The 19887-nt window shown below is 46.9% G+C and overlaps 2 protein-coding genes and 1 pseudogene across 2 annotated transcripts; all 3 read right to left on the bottom strand.

Annotated features, from left to right (window-relative positions):
- Nucleotides 1-1271: 1271 nt before the first annotated feature.
- Nucleotides 1272-1682, bottom strand: LOC138765510 (histone H3-like; annotated as a pseudogene).
- A 540-nt stretch (nt 1683-2222) lies between these two features.
- On the bottom strand, nt 2223-3053 carry LOC138764762 (histone H4). Its single transcript, XM_069941007.1, has one exon. The coding sequence runs from the start codon at nt 3036-3038 to the stop codon at nt 2727-2729; it is 312 nt and encodes a 103-aa protein (XP_069797108.1). The 5' UTR covers nt 3039-3053; the 3' UTR covers nt 2223-2726.
- Nucleotides 3054-3780: 727 nt separating this feature from the next.
- LOC138764759 (histone H1-like) lies at nt 3781-4482 on the bottom strand. The gene has a single exon (XM_069941003.1). It carries the CDS (start codon nt 4446-4448, stop codon nt 3786-3788), a length of 663 nt encoding a protein of 220 aa, XP_069797104.1. The 5' UTR covers nt 4449-4482; the 3' UTR covers nt 3781-3785.
- Between the last annotated feature and the right edge of the window lie 15405 nt (nt 4483-19887).

Here is a 19887-nt window from a genome sequence, read left to right as displayed (position 1 = left end):
CCCAGAGATTACAGATAGAGAATGACCCCACCCTCTCACACTGCACCCAGAGATTACAGATAGAGAATGACCCCACCCTCTCACACTGCACCCAGAGATTACAGATAGAGAATGACCCCATCCTCTCACACTGCACCCAGAGATTACAGATAGAGAATGAAACCACCATCTCACACTGCACCCAGAGATTACAGATAGAGAATGACCACAACCTCTCACACTGCACACAGATTACAGATAGAGAATGACCCCACCCTCTCACACTGCACCCAGAGATTACAGATAGAGAATGACCCCACCCTCTCACACTGCACCCAGAGATTACAGATAGAGAATGACCCCACCCTCTCACACTGCACCCAGAGATTACAGATAGAGAATGACCCCATCCTCTCACACTGCACCCAGAGATTACAGATAGAGAATGACCACAACCTCTCACACTGCACACAGAGGTGACATGTACAGATTGACCCCACCATCATACACTGCACACAGACACCTGCAGCTGGCCATCCGCAATGACGAGGAACTCAACAAGCTGCTGGGAGGGGTGACCATTGCTCAGGGCGGGTGCTGCACAATATTCAGACTATGTTATTGCCTAAGAAAACCGGCGGACCTAATAAGTGATGCGGAATGAAGGAACCCAGTGACCAAAGGCACTTTTCAGAACCACTCACAATGTCTGTGGAAGATCTGACTGGGCTGGGGAGAGCCCAGCGAAAGAACTGTATGAAATTGTTATAAACAATTATGGGCGAGTTTCTGGGCCGAATTGAATGGAGAATGGTCAGGAGCGGAACAGAATTAAGATCTAAGAACTGATCCACAGTTCATATCTCGACACAGGATGACGTTTATTTGGCTAAACCCTAAAGCGGAGAAATCCTTGCAGACAAGAAGTATCTGGACGTATACAGGGGTGTGTGGGTATTCTCATTCCAGGACCACCAGACGGAAGGGAGAGTAAAGGCCAGGGGCCCCGTGGTGTGACAGGACTGTGTAGTTGATTCTGCGGCGTTAAATGTAATCGGTTAGGACTTTGTTCGTCCATCACAAGGTCCCATTTAACATATGCAGACTAAGTTCAGAGGGTTTTGAGGGGACGAGAAGCATTGAGGTTTTCATACAAAAGCCCATGAAAAAACACTGAGCTGCAGTTTTAACAGATGGGCTCGAAATACAATAAGACATCAGGGACTGTCACAACTCTCTAATCTGCTAGGATTGTGGCTCTGAAGAGCTGTTAGTGGTGCTTGATGCAGAGTTCAGGCGCGATTCCCACAGATGCAGCGGGCCAGCTGGATGTTATTAAGTATGATAGTGACACACTTAGTGCACAGGTTGGTGCCCTCAAAGAGCCCCACCAGGTAAGCCTCACTTGCCTCCTGCAGGGCCATGACAGCTGAGCTCTGGCAGTGCAAGTCCATCTTTTTAAAGTCCTGAGCGATCTCCCTCACCAAGCACTGGAAGAGCAGTTTGCAGATCAACAGCTCAGTGTATTTCTGGTAGCACCGGATCTCCCTCAGAACCACAGTGCCAGGTCAGTAGCAATGAGGCTTCTTCACTCCACCCATGGCCAGAGCGCTCTTGCGCACTGCTTTGGTGGCCAATTTCTTGTAGGGCATTTTCCCTATGGTCGATTCCCGCACCTTCTGCTTGGTCCGGTCCACTCCGCTTCAACAGTGAGAATACAATCTGAGATACCAGGACTGGAATAATGAAACCGACTCAGGCTCGGACTTATAAACAGTTGGTGAAGATCCGCCCACCTCTCTGAATGGCTGGAGCAGAGATGGCAATGAACGTGTTCCGGGGCTGTGATTGGCCTTGCGACTCACGGGGCTGTTTCAGGTCTGCAGCGGCGGGAGGATGGTCAATTGCCCCACTTGTAAATCCGCATATTTTGGCAATATGCGGCTGTTGGGAGGCCACGTGAATGTGCAGGAGGCACGGATAATCACCGCAGTACAGTGGCCTCACAAGTCATCTGAATGCAGTCACAGGACGTCAGGGCAGGGGCAGGTGGCTGGGCTGTCAGCGCGGGAACTGCAGGGCTGGAGCGGCCGGCGGGGGCGAGAACAGCTGGCGGGGGAGAACGGGAACTGGAGCGGCCGGCAGGGGAGAAAGGAAACTGTTCGAAACAATGCCGGTACCCGACTTGAGCGCCGAACTTACTCGCCAGCCTTTTGCGTTTGTGACTGAAATTCAGGCTGCAGTGCAATTGTCTGTAGTTTATTTTCAAATCGCCGTCAAGTTTGGAAAACTATTTGATTGAAATCAATTCTCCCTAATTATAACTCATAATATCAAATTCATTTTAAATATCAGTGAATTTTCTCATTCAACCAGTGTGTATGAACTGAACCATTGCTGAATCTAAGGAGATCTCCCTGAGGCTGGAGAAAAGCGCCTGGTCCCGGGAAGGAGTTTCCAGGCCGTTTTAGCGACACCGCATTATAAATCGTTGTGCAGGTCAGAGAGGAGTTCGCCTCGAGGGAAACCTCAGCTGGAGATCCACCATAAACGTCGACATATAATCTTTCCTCGTCAGACAAGACCTGATCATGAATTATTGTGGTTTGATTAAAATGCACGGAAGAAAAAATTTCAACAGTTAATAGTTTCATCCCAATTCGTGCCCGTTGCAGTAGCTCCCTCTGTGAGGCGGTGGGTGGCTCTTAGAAGAGCCTTTGTTTTGTTGTGTGGAGAAAGGATGGAGTTCAGCCGCCGAAGCCATAGAGAGTGCGGCCCTGGCGTTTCAGAGCGTACACCACATCCATGGCGGTAACCGTCTTGCGCTTGGCGTGCTCGGTGTAGGTGACGGCATCCCTGATCACATTCTCCAGGAAAACCTTCAGCACCCCGCGAGTCTCCTCATAGATCAGCCCCGAGATGCGCTTGACTCCGCCACGCCGAGCCAGGCGGCGGATAGCGGGTTTGGTGATGCCCTGGATGTTATCACGAAGTACTTTACGGTGCCGCTTGGCTCCGCCTTTGCCCAGACCTTTACCGCCTTTTCCTCTGCCAGACATGGTCCCACTCACTGAAGTCGATGATCAATGGCAGCCCCACCGCTGCCGACCCCTTTTATACACAGCGCCCCGACCTGGCTGAGGACACGCAGTGAAGGGGAGGGGAGGAGACAGAGTCAGAGTGACAGACAGGGCAGAGAGCGGCCTCTCATCTTCCGCCCCGGCCCCGGAAATCGCTAATTTCCAAACGTTATTAGCAGAACAGAAACAGCGACCGCGAACAACACACACGGGGTTACATTTTTCCCGATTTTCTGAAATTCTTTAAATAAGCGCCGTGACAATGAACTGACGGTGATATTCCCGCTGAAGCGCTGCCTCTTCGTTAAAATGGTAAGGAGTCAAGGGTACATTAAAATTAGGAGCAGGAGACGGCTATTCGGCCCGTCGATACTGCTACGCTATTCAATTAGATCAGAGCTAATCCGCATTTAGACTCGGCACCATTTTCCCGTAACCTTCATCCCCTCCTTTTCAGAAATCTGAGGCTTGGAAGCATTTAAGGAGACCGAGTGAGGCCTGTCCCGGACACCCCGTTCTCTGGATTTTGTTTGGACACTGGGGACCGGGCGGGTGCAGAGAATGTGGTGGAGTTACCGAGGCTTGACGTGAATGATTCCCCGCTGGAATGTGAACGTGGTTCCGGGACAGGAGTGACGTGACTGGGTAGCAGCTCTTCACTGAGGGATGTGAGTGGCTCTGAGAAGAGCCGTTGGGGTCAGGACTTTACACATTGAGCTTTTTCTTTTACTTCTTGGCCGCTGCCTTGGGTTTAGATTTTGGCCGGGCCCTGGATTTTACAACCTTTTTGGTCGCCTTCACCTTGGTGACTTTGGCCTTCGGGGGGCTCTTGATCTTCTTCGGGGTCGCCTTCTTGGCCACTGGTTTCTTGGCCGTCGTCTTTTTAGCCGCTGGTTTCTTGGCGCCGTGTTTCTTGCTGGGAGATTTCTTGGCCGCGGGTTTCTTGGAGGGAGGTTTCTTGGTGACTGGTCTTTTGGCCGAAGATTTCTTTGCCACCGACTTCCTGGACTTCGACGCCGTGGCCGCTGGTTTCTTCGCTTTCTTTGCCAATGTCACTGTCCTTTCTTTCTTCCCGGCCTTGAAGTGACCCGACAAGCCCGAGCCTTTGCATTGAACCAGGAGGCCGCTGTCCAATTTCCTCTTGATGCTCGTCTTGATGTGCGAGGCGGACTTGCGCACATCGACGCCGCCGTCGGCCAGAGCCTTCTTTATGGCGAAGTAGGACATCCCCCCGCGCTCGCGGCAATCCGCCACAATCTTGTCGATCTGATCGCCCAGCTTGGGACCGGCTGGCTTGGGCCGGGCAGCTGCCTTCTTCTTCTTGGGAGCCTTGGTTTGGGCGCCGGGAGTGGCAGGAGGAGCCGCTTCGGCCGCTGCGGTCTCGGTCATGTCGGCGACTCTCACAATTTCTCCCCGAGTTTCAGAACTGAGTGAGAAATGAAGCGGGAAGCGGTGGCACAGAGCAACTTAAAGGCAGCGAGCGGACGGGGCGGAGACATCCTGCTGTCAGCTCCCGCCACCACCGCCTCTCTGTGTTTCTGTCCCCTCCAAAATTCTCCCATTCCTATTAACATCGGAAACCCCGGAGTCCCGGACTCACCCTCGACTGTCTCCGAGGACCGAATGTTTGTTGTCAAGGGATTTTGATCCGAATTCAATGAGACACTTCCCGTTTAAACCCGTTTCATTGCAACACCGACCGCGTTCTCTCCCTCAATCACTGACATGTTTCCTGCTTTCCGACAGAAATATTAAAACTAACCAAAACTTTGTCGTTCATTCCCACTTCAGCACTAAACAGGGGGTCGGCGCTATCCGGTAACAGGAAAATCTTGTCATCTTTCACAGGAGGGGCCGGCAAATCCGGCGCTAAGGTCGGATCCAAAAACACAGAGACTCCAGTCAAAGTCACCGCCCCTTGAACACAGTCTCTCTGATACAATGTTCCCCTCTGCACCTTCTCAGCACAAACAGTAGACGGGAGCACAGTTCCCAGCACCGGTTTACTCGTCTGGAGTGCGGATTCTCGGGTGTTCCTTGTGGTTTCCCAGCTCAGACACTGTTAAATTCTCTGAGGCCGGTGCTGGTCCCGGTCTCATTGTGATCCGCCTTATCTCTTAAACGTCTTTCACGTAAAACAAGAGACCAGTACATTTTGACCACAGACCTCAGAACTGATATGGAAGACCTGAATTCCAACTCTGCCGTGGATTGGCAGGTGAGAGTGAGGAATGGGACTGGGACACACGTGGAGAAAGAATCCACGGGGAATCCCACACATTCCCAGAAAATGCCAGATGCCGATTGGATTCCCAAATTCGTGTGATTTTCCCTGGATTTAGCGTTGAGAATGAATCCATCTTCCCAGTCATAGATGGGTTTGGGTTGAATCCCACCCCCTCATGATGAACCAGAGATTTCTACAAATAATCGTGCCACAATTGATACGCAATTGACTCCAAAGACCAAGGAAGGAACGACAGGCATTAGATATCAGCTGTGCCATCTCCATGTACTGGAATGAATGGAAGGGGGTAGGGAGGTGGACCTATATCGTCAGGTCACAGGGGAAGGGTTTACAGGGGATTGATTCATCAGTGGGCGGCCCAGCCACTTATACACAGGACAGCACATCAGAGTATGTAAATATCACTCCATTCACTTCTTTTTAAAAAACAAAACCCAGTCCTAAATGTTCCACTTGTCAGGTGGCTTCCTCTGCCTCTGTGACCTGTGCAGCACCACCGGGGGTGTACTGGTAGAATCCGTAGCTGGTCGTGTGTCTTGAGGTGGGGTGGAGGGCAAGGTTTTTGCCATAGCGGGTGGTGTTTGATTTTCTGTGTGGGCAGTTGTGGTGGTCAGCTCAGCTGTGTGAGGGTCCCGGGCAGGTGGTCGGGGTGCCCAGGATATGTCGTTAGCCTGCACCATCCCTGAGGGGATGACGTGTGTGTCTATGGTGGTCAGGGATGGGGGTGGGTGGGTGTCTCCAGCATATGCTAGGACCCGGACAGGGACTGTGTCGCCATGGTCATTGGGATACTGCACGTAAGTGTATTGTGGATTTGCACTTCCAACAATGGGTCGGTCTTATGGGCCTTCGTGTGTTTCCTCAGTAGAATGGGTCTCGGAGATGAGAGGCAGAGTGGTTCCGGTCATCGACCTCCTGGGGAAGGAAAAAATGCATTTATTTAGAGTCATATTTGTAGCAGTGCATAGGAGAGATCGGATGGCATGGAGTGCCTCTGGCAGGACTTCCTGACAGTGAGACACCACTGCACTTAAGGGATATAGGAAGTAGGAACAGGAGTAGGCCAAAAATGGCCCATCCAGCCTGCTCCACCATTCAATAAGATCATGGCTTATGATCATTTATGACCTAACTCCACCTACCTGCCTTCTCCCCATATCCCCTAATTCCTCTATCATCTAAAAATTTATCTAACCGAAACATAAATATGTCTGATGAAGAAGCCTCAACCACTTCCCTGGTTAGAGAATTCCAAACATTCACTACTCTCTGGGAAAAACTATTTTTCCTCATCTCTGTCCTAAATCTACTCCCCCGAATCTTGAGACTGTGTCGTCTCGTTTTAGTTTCCCCGGCCAGCTCAAAAAACCTTCCTACATCTATCCTATCCATACCCTTCATAATCCTATATGTTTCTATAAGATCTCCTCTCATTCTTCTGAACTCGAGCGAATACAATCCTAGATGATTTGATCTTTCATCATAAGTCAACCCCTTCATCCCAGGGATCAACCTTAGTAAACCTCCTCTGGACCGTCTCCAAAGCCAGTATATCCTTCCTCAAATATGGAGACCAGAACTGGACACAGTACTCTAGGTGCAGTCTCACTAGTACCTTATACAGTTGCAACATTACCTCCCTACTCCTAAATTCAATTCCTCTAGCGATGAAGGCCAACATTCCATTTGCCTTCTTAATAACCTGCTGCACCTGCAACCTAACTTTTTACGATTCATGCACAAGCACTCCCAAATCCCTCTGCACAACAGCATGCTGTAGTTTTTTACCCTTTAAATAATATTCAGCTCTTTTATTTTTCTTGCCAAAGTGGATAACCTCACACTTACTAACATTGTACTCCATCTGTCAGACCTTTGCCCACTCATCCAGCTTAACTATATCCCTCTGCAGACTCTCCACATCCTCATTACAATTTGCTCTTCAACTCAGTTTGGTGTCATCCACAAACTTGGCTACACCACATTTGGTCCCCTCCTCCAAGTCATCAATATAAATGATGAACAGTTGTGGGCCAAGCACCGACCCCTGTGGTACCCCACTTACCACTCTCTGCCAACCTGAAAAACTCCCACTTATCCCGACTCTCTGCTTCCTGTCAGACAACCAGTTTTTAATCCATGCCAATATACTTCCCCGGACTGCACTTTCCTGTAACTTACTGATAAGTCTCTTGTGCGGCACCTTATCAAATGCCTTCTGGAAATCCAAATATACAACATCAACCTGTTCCCCTCTATCCACCACACCCATTATATCCTCAAAGAATCCTAACAAGATCTTCCCTTTCTAAAACCGTGCTGCGTCTGCCTGATTGAATCCTTATGTTCCAAAAGTTTCACTATTTCATCTTTAATGACGTCTTCAAGCATTTTTCCAACTACAGACGTCAAGCCAATTGGCCGATAATTTCCAGTCTTCTGCCTACATCCCTTCTTAAAAAAAGTGGCATGACATTTACTGTCTTCCAGTCTGCTGGGACCTGCCCAGAATCCAAAGAATTTTGGTATATGACCACCAATGCATCAACTATAACTTCTGCCATTTCCTTCAGAAGCCTTGGATGCATATCATCAGGACCAGGTGATTTGTCTGGCTTTAGTCCCATTCGTTTCTCCATCACTACTTCTTTTGTAACAACTATTTTATCAAGGCCCTCCCCAACATTCACATCCTTAACTCTGCACTTGGGCACGCTGGACGTGTCTTCCACCGTGAAGACTGACACAAAATATTTGTTCAATGCCTCGGTCATTTCCTCATGTTTTGCTACCAGTTTTCCTTTCTTATCTTCCAAGGGTCCTATTTTAACTCTGGCCACCCTCTTCCATTTTATATATTTGTAAAATTTTTGCTTTCTGTTTTTATATTTTGTGCCAATTTACTTTCATAATCCTTTTTCCCATTTCTTATTACCCGCTTTGTAACCCCTTGTTGTCTCAAAGTTATCCCAATCTTCCAGTTTCCCACTGTTAATTGCAGATTTGTACACTTGCGCCTTCAATTTTATACTCTCCTTTATTTCCTTTGTTAACCACGGTTAATTTTTCCCTCCCTTGCTGCCCTTTTTCCTGACCGGAATATATTTTTGTTGAGCATTACAAAATATTTATTTGAAAATCTTCCACTGTTACTCAACTGTTTCATCAATTAGCCTTTGCTTCCAGTCCACTCTGCCCAGTTCCTCCCTCATCCTATGGTAGTCACCCCTGTTTAAGCATAATATATCAGTTTTAGATCTAACTATTTCCCCTTCCATCTGAATGAGAAATTCAATCATACTATGATCGCTATTTCCCAGATGGTCTCTGATTATTACATCATTTACTCTACTTATCTCATTGCACAACACTAGATCCAGGAGAGCATTTTCTCTTGTGGGTTCCTTAACATGCTGCTCAAGAAAGCTATCGCGGATGCATTCTATGAAGTCCTCTTCCAAACTCCCACGACCAACTTGATTTTCCCAATCGATGTGGAAGTTAAAGTCCCCCATGACTACTGCCGTATCATTATTACATGCCTCACTTATCTCTCTATTTATTTCCTGTGCCACTAAACTATTGTTATTTGGTGGGCAATAGATAACACCCACCAATAATTTTTTCCTTTTGTTTTTCTTTATCTCTACGCAAATGGACTCAACATTATGCTCTTTAGATCTTATATCAACCCTCACTACTGCCTGGAGCTCATCTTTGATTAAGAGTGCAACTCCACCTCCCTTACCATCCTGTCTATGTCTTTGCACCACCTGATACCCTTGAAAGTTTAATTCCCATTTAGGGTCACCTTGTAGCCATGTTTCCGTGATGGCTACCAAATCATAGGCATGGGTACCGATTTGCGCCTCAAGTTCACTAACTTTATTTCTAATACTGCGGGGATTCAGATAAAGTGCCCTTATGCTCTTTGTCCTTTTAATATCTAGTGACTTCTGTAACCTTTTCTTTTGATTTTTCTGCCCACTATTTTTCTTTGTAATTTTCTTAACACTATCATTGACCCGAAAACTCACTGCACCATCTGATTTTTTACTTTCTCCTCCCAACATTACTTTTCCTATTTTACTTTTCATGGCCATTACTTTATCTTCCCTACCCTTTTCCCTATCATTCTGGTTCCCATATCCCTGCCAAATTAGTTTAAACCTTGGCCCACTGCTGTACCAAACATACTTGCCAAAATGTTTACACCTTTTGGATTTAGGTGCAACCCGTCCCTCTTGTAAGGATCATGCCTTCCCCAAAAGAGATCCTAATGATCCAAGAAGCCAAATCCTTGCCCAGTACACCAGCACCTCAACCACACGTTCATTTTCCTTATCCTTACATTCTTTTCATTACTTGCATTTGGAACAGGTAGTAATCCTGAGATCACCACCCTAGCGTTCCTGTCTTTCAGCTTTCGTCCCAGCTCACTGTAATCCATTTTCATTACCTCCTCCCTTTTCTTGTCAATGTTGTTTGTACCCACATGTACCAAGACTTAAGGCTGCTCTTCCTCTCCTCTCGGAATATTTTGGACCCGATTTGTGATATCTCGTACCCTTGCACCAGGGAGGCAGCACATCATGCGGGTATACTTACCTGGCTCACAGAACCTCCTGTCTGTACTCCTGACAATGGAGTCCTCAATAACTACTGCATTTCTCCTTTTCCTTTTCTTTTGCACCACTCTGCCAGGCTCATTGCCATTGGCCTGGTGCCCATGGCCATCTTCTGTCCGGTCATCTCCCTCTACAGAATCCAACACAACAAAACTGTTGCTGGTGTGCTTTCCGTTTTTCTCGCTTTGTTTCCACCCCCCCCCCCCCCCCCCCCCCCCCCGATGGTTTCCCACTTACCTGACACGGGTTCTGGAGTATTTATCGCCCTGAAAGTTGAGTCGATCAACTCCTCACTCTCCCTTACAAGCCTCAGGTCATCAATCTGCAACTCCATATCCCTAATTCGGTCCCTTAGTAACTGCATCTCAGTACACCTGGTGCAGATGTGGCCATTTGAGAGGGTGGAGGTCACCCATTGTTCCCACATCTGACACCCAGTACAGAGCACTTCACCCTATTGGCATGACTGAATACGAAGGCAAATAACTCAGCTGACCTTTTCTCCTTGCCTGCTTTCGCCACTCACTGAGCCGTTCCGCGCTGGCCGAGAATCGCCTTCCAAATTATGGCATTTCTAGCTCCACCTGTCCATTTCCCCTGGGGTTATAGCTTGTGGTCCTATTAGTAGCTATGCCTCTAGCCAACAGGTACTGGTGTGGATTCTGGGTCCACAGGGTGCTCACACAAAATGACTGACTCCAACTACAGTCTTGGTTGGATCATTCTTTAATCTACAGATTGGGTTACTTTCATTCATTGCTACTACTGAAATGCCATTCAGAAATCAGTGACAAAAGTGTCTCCCCCAAACAACTACAATACATTATTTTTTTTATCCTGATCCGTAGCATACTGAATAATGTTACACCTGTAATGGGAGCTACAGCAAAAAACTCACAGGGAGGATTGGCATTACCCAACTTTAGAATTTATTATTGGGCAATTAATATTAGTTACTTAAGGTATTGGTTGAATTATTCAGAATTATCTCTAAATCCCCATTGGGTAAATTTAGAAATTAAACTGGTACAAAATTTCTCAATTAGTTCTATTTTGGGAGCTGCTCTCCCTTTTACTCTTACTAAACTATATAAACTAATTGATAATCCAATGGCTAAACATACACTACGTATTTGGTTTCAATTCCGGAGATTTTTTGGCCTAAGTCATTTTATCTTGGAAACCCCTATTGTACTAAATTTCTTTTTTCATCCCTCTCTAATTGATCAAGCTTATTTACTCTGGAAAGTTAAAGGTATAACATGCTTTTCGGATTTATTCTTGGATAACTCTTTCATGTCATTTGAACAATTATCCATGAAATATGATTTACCTAGATCTCATTTCTTTCGATATTTGCAGATTAGGAGTTTCTTAGTTTCGACTTTACCCTCTTTTCCCAATCGGGAGACTACGACTGTTTTAGAGGATATACTATATTCAAAATTCCCTCCAAAAGGTGTGATATCTAAATTATATAATATAATTACAAAAATAAATTCTGGGACTTTTGGAAAGTTTAAAAATGATTGGGAAAGAGAACTCAACCTTCATATTTCCAATGAAAATTGGAATAAAATTCTGCGACTGGTAAACTCCTCTTCTCTATGTGCAAAACATTCACTGATACAGTTTAAAGTTGTTCATAGAGCTCATATGTCTAAAGATAAACTCCATCGCTTTTATTTTCATATCGATCCTATATGTGATAAATGTCAATTGGAAATAGCTTCCCTTACACATATGTTTTGGCCCTGTCCCTCTTTACATAATTATTGGAAGGAAATTTTTTCCATTATATCTACCGTTTTGAATATTGATTTACAACCACATCCCATTACTGCAATTTTTGGATTACCTATGATAGATTTGACTTATTTATCTCTTCCTGTGGATCGTATGATTGATTTTCTTACACTAATGGCTAGAAGATCTATACTATTGAATTGGAAAGAGGTTAATCCTCCCACTGTTTTCCAATGGTTTACCCAAACTATACTATGTTTAAATTTAGAGAAAATTAGAAACTCTGTCTATGAATCCCCTTCTAAGTTTGAGTTAACCTGGCGACCATTTATTCAATATTTTCATTTGTGGTGAGTTGATCTGGCTCTGTTTTCTTTTTATGATTATGTATGATAATTGGGCTGTTAGATGAGATCGGAATGATCGGCGTGGTTTAGCTATATCTGTAGGTATTTTTTTTTAGTTTTTAATTCAGATTTGTTTTTTCTTCCTTTTTGGGGTTTTTTTTTTCTCTCTTTTTTTTAATATATTTTTATTAATTATATTTTTTTTTAGAGATAGTTCATACTCTAAACTGATCTAAAATTTTTTTATGATATATTTTTATTCTGCAATATTATTGTTTAATATCTCTGTATCAATTCGTTATTTACTATGTATTTTTCATATCTCTTTGAACTGTATGTGTTTATAAATTATAATAATAATAAAAAGATTGGAAAAGGAAAGGAAAAAACTCACAGCCACCACCTTGGATGCTCTCAACGACTGTTTTATTAAAATCCCGTGCGCGCCACTTTAAGGCCAGTGTAAACTCGGCCACTGCATGAGCGGTGATGTCATAACAGCTGCCTGAGGCGCACACTGGTCTGGAACCATGGTGTAAGGAGAACCCCCGACAACACCCTCTTCTTATGACTGCCCCACCACTCAATGGTACAAGTGGGGCTGGTTCGCCATGAGAGAGTGCACTGCCAGACAACCTCCCGCAGAACCAGATTATGCATCCCGCTGCTTGGGCGGATGGTCTTGGTGCTTGGACTTAGCCATTTGAACCAGTTGTGAGAGGTCCAAATGTGCTGCCTTTAGCCGGTCTACTGTGAACAGTTCATTTTTCCCCCCCAATTTCTAATGTAAAAGTCTTGCCGGACCACTGGAGGACCTCGAATGGGCCCTCATAAGGGTGCTGCAAAGATGCAGTGTGCAGTCTGCGCCAAATGAAAATGAATTCCACCGAGTTCCGCTCTTTGGGAAGGCGGGCTGGTCGGGTGCCGTGATGTGTAGGAGGATGGGGGGGGGGGGGGTTAGCGAGGCGAGCTTGCTGCATAGATCCACCAATAGGTTCGCATGCTTAATCATAGAGTCGGATTCCAGGCCAAAGAACTCACCAGAGAGTGGCACGCTGTACACAAGCTCTGCAGATGATGCCTGTAGATCCTCCTTGGGTGCTGTTCTGATGCAAAGGAGGACCCAGGGTAGTTCGTTTGCCCAACCAGGACCTGTGAGGTGAGCCATGAGGGCTGACTTCAGGTGGCGGTGAAATTTCTCCACCAGACCATTTGCTTGCGGGTGATAAGCCGTGGTATGGTGGAGTTTAACCCCCAGTAGGTTCACTGAACTGGGTGCCCCTGTCACTGGTGATGTGCACCAAAAATCCGAACCTGGTGATCCAGTGGGTGGCCAATCCTCCTTGATGGGAATGGCTTCCGGCCATCTTGTAGTACGGTTGACCTCCATAAGCAGGTGTCCCTGGACACCGGCAGGGGGCCCACGATGTCAACATGTATGTGTTGGAACCTTTTGACTGCTGGGTCGAACTGCTGAATTGGGGCCTGCGTATGCCAGTGGACCTTGGAGGCCTGGCACTGAGTGCAGCTCCTCGCCATCTCAGCTTCCTCCTTCTTCAGCCTGTGCCACATGAACTGCTTCACCACTATTCAAACTGATGCCTTCACCGAGGGGTGTGCCAGATCATGGACCGTGTCAAAGGCCTGCAACCTCCACTGCGGCGGGACTACCGGGCGCGGTAAACCAGTGGAAACATCGCAGAGCAGAGTGTCTGGGCTGTTTGGCAACTGAATGTCCTGGAGGCGGAGCCCCGAAATGGCAGTATGGAGGGCTTGCGTCTCTGCGTCTTCCCTCTGTGCCTGCGCCAGTTGGATGAAGTTGAGGCCAGGGGCAAGGGTGTTGATTGCTGGTCAGGAAAGTGCGTCCACCACGACGTTGTCTCTACCTGCCCTGTGCCAGATATCGGTGGTGAACTCCGACACATAGGAGAGATGGCGTTGCTGGTGGGCCAACCACGGATCCTTGGCCATCGCGAGGGCCTGCATGAGAGGCTTGTGGTCAGTGAACACAGTGAATGGCCTGCCCTCCAGGAAGTACCAGAAGTGCCGGATGGCTAAGTATGGCCAGGAGCTCCCGGTCAAAGGCACTGTACTTGAGCTCCAGCGGTCGAAGGTGCCTGCTAAAGGAGGCCAGCGGGTGCCACTGTCCGTCGAGCCACTGCTCGAGTACGGCCCCAATGGCTGTGGCTGAGACGTCTACTGAGAGCGCGATGTGTGCCTCTGGGCGTGGGTGAACTAATAAGATGGTGCTGGTCAGTGCGTACTTTGTGGCCGCAATAGCACCCTCTGCCTCTTCAGACCAAACCAGGGCTTTGTCTTTAGCGGTGATCAATGAGAACAGTGGCCGCCTGATGCTGGTGGCACCAGGGATGAAACAATAATAAAAGTTCACCATTCCTTCAAATTCTTGCAAGCCCTTGAAGGTGGTGGGTTTGGGGAACTGCCGTATGGCCGTGACTTTTTCTGGCGCCGGGGAAGCTCCTGCTGCCTTGATGGTGTGTTTCAGGAACTGCAGCGTGTGCTTGCCAAACTGGCACTTGGCCACGTTGACTGTGAGGGTGAATTCTGCCAGGCGGGCAAACAGGGTGTGGCGATGGGCCTTGTGCGACTGGCGATCAGGATGTCATTGAGGTATGTAAACACAAAGTCCAGGTTCCTGCCCATTGTGTCCATGAGGCGTTGGAAAGTCTGGGCCACGTTTTTAAGTCTGAAGGGCATGTGCAAGATTTCGAAAAGGCCAAACGAGGTGATGATCGCCATCTTACCAATGTCCTCGGGGTGGACTGGGATTTGATGATAGCCCCGAACCAGGTTGACTTTCGAGAAGACCTGGGCACCGTGGAGGTTGGCTGTAAAGTCCTGGTTGTGAGGGATTGGGAACCTGTCCAGCGTAGTCGTGTCATTCAAGCGCCGATAATTCCCGCAGGGTTGCCAGCCTCTGGAAGATTTGAGGACCATGTGAAGAGGGGATGCCCAGGGGCTGTCAGAGTGGTGGACGATACCCAACTCTTGTAGGTGGGAAAACACCTCCTTGGCTAACTGCAGCTTCTCAGGCAGAAGTCGTCGAGGCTTGGCATGCAGTGGGGGGTCTTGCGTAGAGATATGGTGGTAGACCCTGTGCTGGGGGAAGGCGGCGGTGAACTGGGGCTGCAGGATGGAGAGGAACTCCTGGAGTATGCTGAAAAACCCGTCCCTGGTGGTGATGGCTATTTTGGGCTTGGAGGAGTCTGTAGAATCGAGGTAAACCGAGTGGAACATGCAGGGTTCTGCCCATGTCTTCCAGCAGGCCATGTGCCTTGAGGAAGTTGGACCCTAAGACCGCAATACCCACTCAGGCCAGCATGAACTTCCACCGGAATTTATCTTTCCTAATCTGGATCTATGCCCTACGGGTTCCGAAAGTTTTGACGGCAGAACTGTTGGCTGCACACAGGGTAGGACCATGAGGTCAGGTGCGGGTCTCGAGGGCGGTCGAGGGCAAGACACTCAGTTCCGCTCCAGTGTGCACAAGGAAATGCTGGCTGGTGGACTTATCGGTCATCTGCTGGAGGCTATTCACATGACCAGCTGCCACAGCCAGCAACGGCGGCTGGCCGAGTCGTTTCCCGTGTAGGTACAGGGTAGCCTGCACTTGGGAGCTTGTGACCCCAGTGTTGATGATAGAGGTACCAAGTGGGGTGGTGCTCCTCTGGCTTATGCTTGGGGGGGGGGGGGGGAGGCTATGACCGGCTGGCTCCTGGACGGGTGACCAGGCTGAGGGCGGCTTCACTCTCTCTTGGTGCGCCAGAGGATGTCTGCTCGGGCCGTGACTCGCCGTGGGTCACTGAAGTCTTTGTCCGCCAGCAGGAGATGAATGTCCTCAGGCATCTGCTCCAGGAAGATCTGGTGGAACAAGGAACAGGGCTTGTGATCCTCCACCAGTGCCAGCATGTCATCCATGAGGGCCGATGTCATTTGGTATCCCAGGCCATCCAGATGCAGGAGTCTGGAGGCACACTGTTGTGGGGAGAGATCGAAGGTGCCCAGAAGGAGATTTTTGAGGGCAGCGTTATAATATCTGGCAGCTGGTGGGTTGTGGATGAGATTGTCCACCCTGGCTGCTGTCTCCTCGTCTAGCATGCTCACAACATGGTAAAACATCGTGGTGTCTGTGGAGATGTTCCTGAGGTGAAACTGTGCCTCTGCCTGCCCGAACAATGTACGCGGGTGATGGGTCCAGAGGGGGGCCGTTTCACAGCCACGGCATTGATCTCAGCTGGATCCATGTTGGGAGACCAAAAAACCATCTGGGCTCATCGGGGTCACCAATGAAGTGGGAGCTACAGCAAAGAAACTCACAGCCACAACCTTGGATGCTCTAAACAACTGTTTTATTCAAATCCCACGCGTGCCCCTATAAGGGCAGAGTGAGCTCGGCCACTGCATGAGCGGTGACGTCATAATGGTTGCCTGAGGTGCGTGCTGGGCTGGAACCACGGGGTAAGGAGGACCCCCAACAGTGCCCTCTTCTTATGGCTGCCCCGCCAAGTGGAGCCAGTTCACCACGAGAGAGTGTGCCACCACACACTAATCATAAAAGACCTTATCTTTTAATATCCAATGATTAGTTCCTCGCATATATATCAAGTATCTCTAAGTTATTACGCTTGCTGTATAATATTTCCCCAATCATAAGACCGCAGCTTATCAATACTAGTAGCTAGTTTCTCGCATCTGCGAAGTCTCGGGGCTAATCAGTGCAGGAGCATATCAACAAATGCTCTATTGTTCTTTCAGATTCTGCTGCAACCTTCATTGCTCTGACGTATTTTGAGTGTCATCTTTTTGCTAATTTATTCCTCCTGCTGTTTTCCCATCGTGTTGCAAAGCCTGACTACACTATAAGAGCCTTTTGCTCTAACTACAGTTTAGCCAACTTCCTCATTCCCTCCTGTTGTGATTTTATCACATCATACACAGGATCACAAAGCAAAACTACTATGGTACCTCCTGGGGTACCCTAAGTCCACTCTCGAAGGCTCATCAGCAAAAGGAAACTTACAGGGAGCTCATAATGGTGTCTCCTTCAGTGATCCTAGTGCCGTTTCCTATTCCTCTGGGATGGCTCATACCCTAACCCTCCTGCCTGTATTTGATCCTGTGTACACTGCAATGCTCATTCCAAGGACCCTATTTCTCCCAATCTCTGAAACTCTTCTGCTACAATTTCTGTCTGAATTGTTTTTCTATCTCATCCATATTACATGGTTCACCTTCATCTCCCTCCGTTCTTTGCAGCATTATGGGGTCAGCTGGATTAATTTGAGCCCAAAACATCCTTCTTACCAATGGTAGCAGGCAGCATCCTAGAAGTAATAGTATAAAGTTTACACAATACATTCTTACCCTATTGAGTTAGTAGCACAAATTCCATTGCTGCAGAAGATTGACAGCCTCTTATCAGACCTGCTCATTGATTGGTTCAGAGTAAATTCCTATACTTAGTCATGCTAATTGGTCCCTTTGAATTGCCTTGCCTGCCTTACTAGAATGCTGCAAAATCTGGCTGCTCTCACTGGCTTTTAACCCCCTCCTTCCTCACTACTTATCTCCCTTGCTGCAAATAACAATAAATGAATACCTTCATCCCAATCTTTTCCATTCTCCAGACAATAAATTCTCATCATATTTTTAAGAGTAGAATGAAATCTTTCCAAAGCCCCCTGAGTTTCAGGATGGTACGCAGATGAAGTGATCTGTTTTATTCCCAACTCATAAATCAATTATATCCTTGATCACTCTCGATCTCTTTAGGTAATAACTACATATGGTCCAGAAAATCTAGCTTTCAAAGGATTGTCATGTGTTAGAAAATCAAAACTTTACTTCCTGTCTTAAAATTCCTCACTTGAGCTTTCTTGTCAAATAAACACAATTTTTTCCTGAGCCGTTTCTAAATTCTCTCGAGCCAAAGTCCACACTTTTTGTAACTTATCCTTAATTTTAGAAACATAATATAGCAAATTCAGCTGCACATCTTCATTATCCCACTGTTCTTTTATCAACATTAAAGGTCCTCTAACCTGATGTCCAAACACAATTTCAAAAGGGCTGAAACCTAATGACTCCTGAACAGCCTCCCTATATTCCCCAGCCTCTGACACTCAGCTTCCCAAAGCTCCAGTTCTATTTGAGTCTGTATCTCCTTCTCATCCCACTGCCCAGTCTCAACCCCTACTGATTCCATCTTTTGCAGCATTATAAGGGCGGCTGGGCTTGCCCAAGCAAAAAAAAACTTTCTTAATCAATGGCAACAAGCAACATCTGGTCAAGAGGAGAATTACTAATACTACTACTACAACCAACACAATCTTGGTAAACCACGAACCCCAAAGGCCAAAATTCATATGGAACCAATTAAGAATTGGTAGCCATAACCAGCATTGTCCTTTAATTCTTGCTGCAGAGTCTTAAATGTATTCATAGCATGAGTAACAAAGCCATTTGGAGTGGTGCTGTTAGGAATAAAGTTACAACATTGCTTGCCAAACATGATGCAGACACCTCCTTCTTCAGCCATTAACCAGTCCAAAGCCAATCAATTCTGCCATGTCATCTTGGTTGTCGCATCGACCTGCTCTCCTAAGGCATTCAATGCAAAATTGGAATAATAGATAAATCTCTGTTGGTTATAATAAATATAGTTAATCCATTCAGCATTCTTAGATACTCCAGTTGCTGGGATGAAAGCCTCAAAACCTGCAGCTATCTCATTTCTTACCTCATATTCATTGGGTATGCCATGTGGTTTTCCTATGGCATCTATACATATTCTATGGTCCCCAAGGTATTCTCTTCTAGTTTAGTGATAAGGAGTCAAGTCTAGAGTAATTAATGTCTGATGCATTAGAGTTACCTATGCACATTTGCCTATCCAATTATATGGGAGTATATCCGTAAGGTCCTTTCCACTATCCCACCACAAGTCTGCTAAAGGTTCCTCTTGGGACTTCCAAATATCAAAGGGAGGAGGTGGCCATCTACCTTCCCCTGATTTATTTTGCTTTTTCCATTCCTCAAAGCCCTTTGAACATCAAAAGTGGTTTGACCTTGGCTTTAGAGTTACCATTTCTCAGATAACACTCAAACTTCATCCCTGGTGTGAGAATTGTATTCTGGGAAGGAGTGGTGACATTGACTGTAGCCCAAGGATGCATCCCTTTGCATTTCCACATTAGGGTTGTGATGTTATAATATCTGGAAGCTTGATAGATCATGCAATACAATGGGCACAGTCCCGATGTCTCTGAGTTGCTCATCCACTCCTGGCAAATCTTGTTATTATCAGGAGCTGGGACTTTCCTTAATGGGGGATTAGCCATAGTGTAAACATAATAATCTGATCTTCCCACTAAGGCGGCTGTGTAATTTTCCCACTTATGCCACCCATTCGTCCACTGTTTCAAAGATGTTTCTGCTTGTTCAATCACACTATCAGTGGTTTCGAATAGGGTCGTGATCACGCAGCCAGCAAGCCACAACAACCGAATCGTTTTCATCCTGAATTAATCGAGGTCTAAAAGAGATCAAAACTCATAATAATCATTAGTCCAACATTCCTACCACTCAAGCTTATTATTAAATATTTCAGCTTCATCCCTCATTATCAAACACAACCCTGTAATATATAATACTGTAGTTGTTCACCTGGTACTGTAATTATTCAAAGCTTATACAGGTACATTATTCACCTATTCATCTGATACTGTAAAAATGTAAGATTACTCACCTGGTTCCATCATCGCCCCTTCGGTTGGCAGAGCCAACCAATTCACAATGATGGAGATGGATCCAAGAGATTCTGCCCTCCACCTTTATTG

The sequence above is a fragment of the Narcine bancroftii genome, chromosome 5 (genome assembly GCF_036971445.1).
Source record: "Narcine bancroftii isolate sNarBan1 chromosome 5, sNarBan1.hap1, whole genome shotgun sequence".
NCBI lineage: Eukaryota > Metazoa > Chordata > Chondrichthyes > Torpediniformes > Narcinidae > Narcine > Narcine bancroftii.
Note: the sequence above shows the minus strand (reverse complement) of the source record. Positions and strands in the feature narration are given on the sequence as shown.

Bases quoted from the DNA above. Each gene is read 5' to 3' on its own strand.
- LOC138764759 (XM_069941003.1), bottom strand. From the start codon at position 4,448: ATGACCGAGACCGCAGCGGCCGAAGCGGCTCCTCCTGCCACTCCCGGC.
- LOC138764762 (XM_069941007.1), bottom strand. From the start codon at position 3,038: ATGTCTGGCAGAGGAAAAGGCGGTAAAGGTCTGGGCAAAGGCGGAGCC.